Source organism: Vigna angularis, chromosome 8, assembly GCF_016808095.1.
Source record: "Vigna angularis cultivar LongXiaoDou No.4 chromosome 8, ASM1680809v1, whole genome shotgun sequence".
Classification (NCBI taxonomy): Eukaryota; Viridiplantae; Streptophyta; class Magnoliopsida; order Fabales; family Fabaceae; genus Vigna; species Vigna angularis.
Genome location: NC_068977.1, coordinates 10,829,644 through 10,838,858, shown reverse-complemented (window position 1 = coordinate 10,838,858; position 9,215 = coordinate 10,829,644). Strand labels below are relative to the sequence as shown.

Genomic DNA, 9,215 nt, shown 5'->3' with positions numbered 1-9,215 from the left:
AAAAAAAACTAAAAATATAAATTTCTCATTCAATCAACCAGCCAGAACTACGTGATCCTTGATTCTCCATCAAGAGGGAAGATACGTAGGAACAAGGCTAGTCCTTGTCAGGTTCACTTCCCTATTATCCAAAATCATTTCAAAACAAGTTTTCAAACAATTTCCAAACAAATTTCTCAAACAGATTCAAAAGAACTACGTAACCCTGATTTCTCATTTTAATGAGAATACGTAGGAGAAAGGTCAATCCTTGTCAGGCACAAAAAACTAAAAAATATATTTTGTCTCTTTAGAGTTTTATTTTAGGGAATAGTTAAACATTTTGAAAACCACATTCATATTTGCGTATTTAGTTAAAGGTAATGCCTTAGGGCAGGTGTTGTAGGGTGCTAATACCTTTCCTACACGTAACCGACTCCCGAACTTAGAATCTCATTTTCGTAGACTATGCCTTATCATTTTAAGGTTTTTCCGTAGTTTTCCGGAATAAACTATGGTGGCGACTCCAAATCTCTTTTTCAAACCCGTTTCTTTTTTGGATCGGCGTCCCGTCGCGATTCCGGTTGCGACACTTTGATATTTTGTTATCATGTCTCTTAAATTCATCAACCACAAATTTTTCAAACTCTGATTTAGGTTTGAATCTATACTTGGATAGGTCAAGACCAATAGGTTCAACTTCCTCTTCTTCTAGAATATGTTCATCCTTGAATGACCATCCTTTTTCTCTTCTTCTAAACCCCATATGATATAGAGACATCTTTTCAATCATATTTCTCTTCGAGCAGCTCATGGTGACTTCGTTTGAAATATCCACTCCAAATTAATGTCTTAAAATTCTACTGATGAAGACAACATAAGGAAGATGATATACTTGGTGCCTAGTGATTTTAGTCATGTGCTCACTTACTGTAAAGATCTAATCTGTTGGTATCTGGGTTCTTAAGGCATGCAGTAGATAGACATCCTCAGTAGTCAACTGTGTGTGATTTCCACTTCTCGGAAGTAAAATCTAGACAATCACAAAAGCACACAATCTTTCATTCTTTTCTAGATTACCAACGCTGAAGAGATTATTGTCTCTTGATTCTTCAGAATCTCTTAGACTGTCCTTGTCGATTGCCATTTTTGTTAACACTAGTTATTTCTCGATGACACTTTATACCACCAGGATGAAATCCTGCAACAATTTTCGAAATCGCTTCATCAACACGGATGTTAACCCCTTTTACACGGGAAAGAATATTATTGCCTGCAACCCTTATGTTTGGATAAAATACTTTCACAAGGTTGAAATAATAATCTCCTTCAAGTTCTACAAACTTAGATAGATCATAGTAAACCAGCCATTCCTGAAATATGAATCCTTCAGTGCGGAAGAATAGAATGCTCAGGCAATTATGCCTTATTACTTCCTTGAAACCCCAAAAGCAGACAAAATCTTTACGCTTCTCCTCATCACTAAACCAACCTTCAGGATTTGCTTTCCTCTCAGTAGGTGCAAGACGTTTTCCTCGTCGAGAAGATGAATAGGCCATCACAGAGTTTGAGATCTTAGAAATACTTTTAGCTTATATAAGGTTAAGAGACAAAACATAGATTTCACAAGAGATTTTTAAATCGGGTATTTATATAGGCGCGCATCACATCACTTCAGTTTCAGGCCCAATTAAATTTTCAAAATTAGAAAGCCCAGATAAAACATTTTAATCGATTTTATTAATCTTGAAATCGGTTGAGTTTTGTACCATAGTTTCACTCAAACCAGAGAAGCGCACACAAATCCAATCGATTTCATTAATAGCATAATCGGTTAAAAACGTGAAAAACTGTTTTTCATTCAAATTCATCAAACAAACAAGCACACATCATTCATACACACAACATACATTCACAAACAACAACAATGATGCATGAATTAACAATAGATGTTACCACACAATGTTACTCAAATCTAAATAAAAAACAACAACACTTAATATCAATTATATTGTAATTAAAAAAATTAATATATTCTAAATTAAATTACACGCTAAAAATATTATTACATACTACATATTAACTAATAAATAACAAAAATACTTTAAAATTTAAATAACAATTACAAAATATCAAAAGGTAAGAAAGATTAAGACGTAAGACAAAATTAACAAATAAAAATATAAGAAAAATATTATGAACTAAATACTAAATAAAAAAATAAAAAGTTATTAAAATTTAAATACAACTTAAAAACATAAACATGTATAATAGTAAACTGATAAATACAAAATGGTGAAATCGGTTAAGGATGTTTGACTATTTATAATACGAAAACCAAATTAAAATAACGAATATTTATAAATTACTTACAATGAAAGAATGAATATAAACTAGATACAACGAAAGAATGGATATGAGCTACTTACAATGAAAGAATGAATATAAACTGCTTACAATTTGAAAATTTAAATTAATACATCACAAACTTTATTTCAAAAGTCTTCCAGACCTGTGTAAGTCGTACTAATTTCCATTAACTCCACAAATGATTGCATCCTATGTGTATAAAATGAAGACCATGCTCGCGCCTCTGGGTAACAATGAGTTGAGGAAATTATGTCCACCATGGGTAATGGACAACCATCTTGTAAGTGAACCTGCAAAGTTAATATTAGTTAATGAATCATAATGGGTAATGGTCAACCATTTTAAAAGTGAACCTACAAAGTTGATATTAGTAAATGAATCATAATTGGTAATGGCACAAAAAAATTTGAACTTTACCTGTACAAAATGACATCCATTAATGAATCCAATGCATATCATCTTATGTTGTTTCATATCTGTAGGCGGTGAACTGCGTAATGGGAATATGGTAAAATTTTGACCATAGGACAAACAGACTAAGATGACATTGTATCGATTTGCAATGGCATACCCAATGTCCGGTATCGTCATCCACTTCTTATGATTAACCTGTAAGACATGAAGTTAAGTATTTCTGCAAACAAATAGAGAACATATAATAAGTAATCTTTTTGAGCTAAAAAACAAATACTTGTGATTGATCGTGGACAATCAAGGATTGTCGTAGTTCTTCATATCGATCTTCGCTTCCCACTAATGTTGTGTATTCATCACGCCATAGAGTAAGTTCTTCAAGGAGGTCATGTCGGATAATTGGCCATGCCTCTTCACCTAGGCCCAACAAAGCAGCAATGCATCGATAACCGCAATGACCATCGGCTACAACATCGACAACATCAAGAATGTATGGATGACAGATTGGATGGAACTGATCTAACATCGGTACTCGCATTCGTGGAACTTGTTTAGCCCCAGATTTGACTTGTGATTTCCGTGATGAAGGCTCTGTCATCAAATAGAAAGTGTCAACGTCCTCAAAATATGATAGGTCACGTTTCGTAAACCTTTCATGACGTGCAAGTTTAGTCTTTTGTGCACGTTTTGTTTTCACTTTATGCGAATGAGGTACCACAGATGTCATTTTTGGGCAAGCAAATTCGACTAGGTTCTACTTGATGTTAACCTTTTCTCCAATTTCAACCTTCTTTAATTGTTCCTAAACCATATAAAGTTCACGGTCAATGATAAAGTTTAAAAAGTCATTCAATTGACACAATACTTGAAATTCTCAATTGAGTCCACTGATAATGTTGTTGTTGATGGGATCAAACTAATATTACTAAAGTATAGCAACTTCAGTATTGCTAATATAGTAGCCAACAAAATAAAAACGACAAATTCAACCATAAGTCGTCTCCCAATAAACACGAAATTGATTATTAACATATTAGTTATTATAAAAACTATACAAAAGGGTTAGTAAAATAATAAATAAGATAAAGATGAAGAAAAGACTATAGAACGAAGTATAAAAAAAAACAATGATAAAGAAACTAGGTTGATTTCACTGCTTTCTCAAAATATGAATCATCATTTGTTATTAACAGACTATTGTTCAATTAATTATTATCTTAGATTTTCAAATTAATCAATGTAAATTAATTTCTTGGCATTCTCGATCTTAACCAAGTTACAATCTCAATTTAATATTACTATGCCTAATCATGTCTATTTCTTTTATTTCCTAAATCAAGTAAAAAGCTAATTAACCAAGGTAAATTCTTGATTAGTTCTTGTTAAAGTCTTCACCTTTAATCAAATTACATTCTCAATTATTGGTAAAAACTCATTCAGTTACATGAAAGTTTCTAACTTTAATCAAAGTAATTTCTCAATTAAAGAAAAAACCCTTAGACTCTTATGATTGTTATGTTATGTAGATTTAAATCATGGTAAATTGCTATAATGTAAAAATCATTACTTTTACTTGACTAAGAAGAAGCAAAAAACAAAAGATAAAAATAAATTACAACAACAATCAAAAGAATTAACAAATTTATTCATCTAACTTGAGAATCCAGTTAAGAAATTACAGCAGAATCAACCCCAAAGGCTTAGCACTCCATGGAATGTTGAAATAACATGAAAATAGAAGAAGAAAGGGTGGAGAACCTTGGAGAAGAGAGGGTGGACGAAATTTAAATCCCCCAAAGTGTTCATAAGCTCCCTAATGTATTCCCCCAAGGCTCTTTATATAGAAATTGGATTGGGCTTTATTTCAGGCTATTCTATTGTTGTAATCTTTTTTATGATAATGTAATCTCCTCTAATTATCTTCTAAATAATTCAATATCTTCAAAATATATTTTGATTATTGTGGAGATCTAAAAATATTTGAGAAGATAAATGCTAGATTAAAAAAGATTTGGTAAATATCTTTTGATATTTATTAATATACTTAAATAAGGAAATTATTTAACAATATCAAATAAAATATCTTAAGATATATTTTTCCCACATTATTTCAATCATAAACATTTATCAATTATCAAAGCCATTTTAGTATAACAAAATAGGAAAACTGCAAGATCCAATTTTTATTGCATCTTCCCTCTTTATGGCTTAGCCAAATTCTTCACTTTTTCATGCTATACTTGGATTGAATCGTTGTGGTCTTGATTACTTGCTATCACTAGATTTATCTTTAAGGTTTTATGAAACTTTAACCAATTTATTTCCACAGCTCAAAGAGCTCAACTTAGTTGTAGTTGCACTAACACACCATAGAATATCCAAAGAACATTTATGCAACTAAAAAGTTATTTTTAACATGTTTTTGTATCTCATGCTAAATAAACCCAATTATAGCAAATACTAATTAAAATATCCTATTAAAAGTACAAAAACCAATTAAGAATCCAATATTAAAAGCTAAATGAGGGCCTAAATATGCATTCATCATCCACACAACATGAATTTCACCCAGAGTAATTATGCCAGACTCATATCATTCTAATTCAAAAGCACATGGTAGCCCGTAAGTTGATCTCATAATGCATCCACAACAGCCACTGCCCAAACCTTTTTGATTCACTTGCTCAACTTCACCAATACTGGACCTCAATAATCTCTTCAGGCTCTAGTGCACAGACTCAACCTTGTTACATAAGATATTAATACTATGAGAAGAAATATAACATAAATAAGTACAGTAATTAAGAGTAACAATTACGTGTTTGTTGTACTGTTTCCTATATGCATCACTATATTGGTCCTTACCTTAATAAAGTATCCCTTGCACGAAATGATCCAAGTATGGTTCACATATTCAAAAAATAGAGGCCATGAAGCAGAGACATACTGAAGATGATCAACATAAGCACCAAACATCGGTTATTCCTCACAATCCTTCACATTTTTCCACACTTCCACGAAGACATCTCATGCCTCAATTGAATCCACTCACATCTTGCATTTCGCTTTGATATTTTTCATAATGTGAACGTACAAAGCATGTGATAAGTGTTAGGAAATACATTGCCAACGGAATTCATCAAAGCAAGGTGTTTATTAGTGACAACAACGCATGAACCGCCCTCTGATGTCATAATAATCCTTTGAACCTTTCCGATGCCCAAGTGAAATTTTTTTAGCGTCCACTTGAAAGCAATATAAAGGTGGTTGTGAAGGTCAAACCATTTGATGTGACCCTAGCTATCTCAAGCAAGGGGAAACAATATTTGTTCGTCTTGTATGTGGTATCCATCAAGAAAACTATTTTAAATGAATTCAACAAGTGCATTGAATCAGGATGTGTCCAGAACAGGTCACTTACCATGTCAGAATCGTCCAAAGATCTACTCCATTTGAGTATTTATGTCTATCTGACATCATCATAAACAACTGGATTTTAGTTCTCGATCCTCTTAAAGATCGTTTGTATGTATACCTCGCCTTATATATTTTCTTTATGGTTGTCACATTAGCATAATTATGTTCTTTGAGAATCAATAGAATATTTGAGGGCTTTCTTAAGTCTTACTCATGTCAACAACAATTGATCGTTCAAAAGCATTTAACCTCCCAACAAAAGGATGAACAACCAAAGTCTCTACAAATTCATGTTTGTGATAGCCACACATAAGCTTTTCAAACACAACCTTCTCCTTTAGAATAGGGCTTACCCCTCAACCTAAACGGACAGTTACATATTTTTGAACCGGATACACTAAGTTGAAGATCTGGTTTATACTTCTTATTCTTTCCAATCCTTTCATAACCGAACAAAACGAATGTCTTTCTTCTAGGTTCAGAAGTTGTTGTGTTGGACCTTATAATGACGGGAACAAATCCAATGTCGAATGCAATGTTTTGAACTCATTCAATTAAATATTTGCGTGTGGGGAATATTTGATGAGTGAAAATTTTATTTGTGTACTCATCTTCAACCACTTCATTTAAGAAAGAAGAAAATTCGGACACGAACTCCAAATCTATTTGGGAATCGACTAATTCAAATGGATAGTTATCCATCTTATAATATTAATTACAAACTACAAGAAGCATAGTTATAACTAAATATTCCTCAATCAAATAATAACAAAAAAAAAACACAAATTCAAAATTAAATAATACATAAAAAAACATCACATATTACAAAAACATAAACATATTATAAATTAAATAAAAATTTAAAAACATTAACACATTAAAAATTAACTAATCAATAAAAACCACATAACATATTAAACATTATATAATAAATAAAAAATACACATATTATAAATTAAATAAAAAAATTATAAACATTAAGACATAACGTCAAATCTAAATAAAAAACAACAAAACTTAATATCAATTATATTGTAATTAAAAAAATTAATATATTCTAAATTAAATTACACGCTAAAAATATTATTACATACTACATATTAACTAATAAATAACAAAAATACTTTAAAATTTAAATAACAATTACAAAATATCAAAAGGTAAGAAAGATTAAGACGTAAGACAAAATTAACAAATAAAAATATAAGAAAAATATTATGAACTAAATACTAAATAAAAAAATAAAAAGTTATTAAAATTTAAATACAACTTAAAAACATAAACATGTATAATAGTAAACTGATAAATACAAAATGGTGAAATCGGTTAAGGATGTTTGACTATTTATAATACGAAAACCAAATTAAAATAACGAATATTTATAAATTACTTACAATGAAAGAATGAATATAAACTAGATACAACGAAAGAATGGATATGAGCTACTTACAATGAAAGAATGAATATAAACTGCTTACAATTTGAAAATTTAAATTAATACATCACAAACTTTATTTCAAAAGTCTTCCAGACCTGTGTAAGTCGTACTAATTTCCATTAACTCCACAAATGATTGCATCCTATGTGTATAAAATGAAGACCATGCTCGCGCCTCTGGGTAACAATGAGTTGAGGAAATTATGTCCACCATGGGTAATGGACAACCATCTTGTAAGTGAACCTGCAAAGTTAATATTAGTTAATGAATCATAATGGGTAATGGTCAACCATTTTAAAAGTGAACCTACAAAGTTGATATTAGTAAATGAATCATAATTGGTAATGGCACAAAAAAATTTGAACTTTACCTGTACGAAATGACATCCATTAATGAATCCAATGCATATCATCTTATGTTGTTTCATATCTGTAGGCGGTGAACTGCGTAGTGGGAATATGGTAAAATTTTGACCATAGGACAAACAGACTAAGATGACATTGTATCGATTTGCAATGGCATACCCAATGTCCGGTATCGTCATCCACTTCTTATGATTAACCTGTAAGACATGAAGTTAAGTATTTCTGCAAACAAATAGAGAACATATAATAAGTAATCTTTTTGAGCTAAAAAACAAATACTTGTGATTGATCGTGGACAATCAAGGATTGTCGTAGTTCTTCATATCGATCGTCGCTTCCCACTAACGTTGTGTATTCATCATGCCATAGAGTAAGTTCTTCAAGGAGGTCATGTCGGATAATTGGCCATGCCTCTTCACCTAGGCCCAACAAAGCAGCAATGCATCGATAACCGCAATGACCATCGGCTACAACATCGACAACATCAAGAATGTATGGATGACAAATCGGATGGAACTGATCTAACATTGGTACTCGCATTCGTGGAACTTGTTTAGCCCCAGATTTGACTTGTGATTTCCGTGATGAAGGCTCTGTCATCAAATAGAAAGTGTCAACGTCCTCAAAATATGATAGGTCACGTTTCGTAAACCTTTCATGACGTGCAAGTTTAGTCTTTTGTGCACGTTTTGTTTTCACTTTATGCGAATGAGGTACCACAGATGTCATTTTTGGGCAAGCAAATTCGACTAGGTTCTACTTGATGTTAACCTTTTCTCCAATTTCAACCTTCTTTAATTGTTCCTAAACCATATAAAGTTCACGGTCAATGATAAAGTTTAAAAAGTCATTCAATTGACACAATACTTGAAATTCTCAATTGAGTCCACTGATAATGTTGTTGTTGATGGGATCAAACTAATATTACTAAAGTATAGCAACTTCAGTATCGCTAATATAGTAGCCCACAAAATAAAAACGGCAAATTCAACCATAAGTCGTCTCCCAATAAACACGAAATTGATTATTAACATATTAGTTATTATAAAAACTATACAAAAGGGTTAGTAAAATAATAAATAAGATAAAGATGAAGAAAAGACTATAGAACGAAGTATAAAAAAAAAACAATGATAAAGAAACTAGGTTGATTTCACTGCTTTCTCAAAATATGAATCATCATTTGTTATTAACAGACTATTGTTCAATTAATTATTATCTTAGATTTTCAA

At 31.3% G+C, this 9,215-nt stretch overlaps 2 protein-coding genes across 2 annotated transcripts; both read right to left on the bottom strand.

Annotated features, from left to right (window-relative positions):
* Positions 1–2,474: 2,474 nt before the first annotated feature.
* On the bottom strand, positions 2,475–3,490 carry LOC128193713 (uncharacterized). The gene is made up of 3 exons (XM_052867794.1): positions 3,041–3,490; positions 2,767–2,958; positions 2,475–2,639 (listed from the first exon to the last, which is right to left on the bottom strand). The coding sequence occupies exons 1-3, from the start codon at positions 3,488–3,490 to the stop codon at positions 2,475–2,477; spliced, it is 807 nt and encodes a 268-aa protein (XP_052723754.1).
* A 4,206-nt stretch (positions 3,491–7,696) lies between these two features.
* LOC108344436 (uncharacterized) lies at positions 7,697–8,712 on the bottom strand. Its single transcript, XM_052867793.1, has 3 exons — positions 8,263–8,712; positions 7,989–8,180; positions 7,697–7,861 (listed from the first exon to the last, which is right to left on the bottom strand). The coding sequence occupies exons 1-3, from the start codon at positions 8,710–8,712 to the stop codon at positions 7,697–7,699; spliced, it is 807 nt and encodes a 268-aa protein (XP_052723753.1).
* Between the last annotated feature and the right edge of the window lie 503 nt (positions 8,713–9,215).

Excerpts from the sequence above, each read along its gene's own strand:
- LOC128193713 (XM_052867794.1), bottom strand. The coding sequence starts at position 3,490 with ATGACATCTGTGGTACCTCATTCGCATAAAGTGAAAACAAAACGTGCA. Across the intron at positions 2,959-3,040 it reads TTGTCCACGATCAATCACAA|GTTAATCATAAGAAGTGGAT; the intron begins GTATTTGTTTTT and ends CATGTCTTACAG. Across the intron at positions 2,640-2,766 it reads ATGGATGTCATTTTGTACAG|GTTCACTTACAAGATGGTTG; the intron begins GTAAAGTTCAAA and ends TTAACTTTGCAG.
- LOC108344436 (XM_052867793.1), bottom strand. The coding sequence starts at position 8,712 with ATGACATCTGTGGTACCTCATTCGCATAAAGTGAAAACAAAACGTGCA. Across the intron at positions 8,181-8,262 it reads TTGTCCACGATCAATCACAA|GTTAATCATAAGAAGTGGAT; the intron begins GTATTTGTTTTT and ends CATGTCTTACAG. Across the intron at positions 7,862-7,988 it reads ATGGATGTCATTTCGTACAG|GTTCACTTACAAGATGGTTG; the intron begins GTAAAGTTCAAA and ends TTAACTTTGCAG.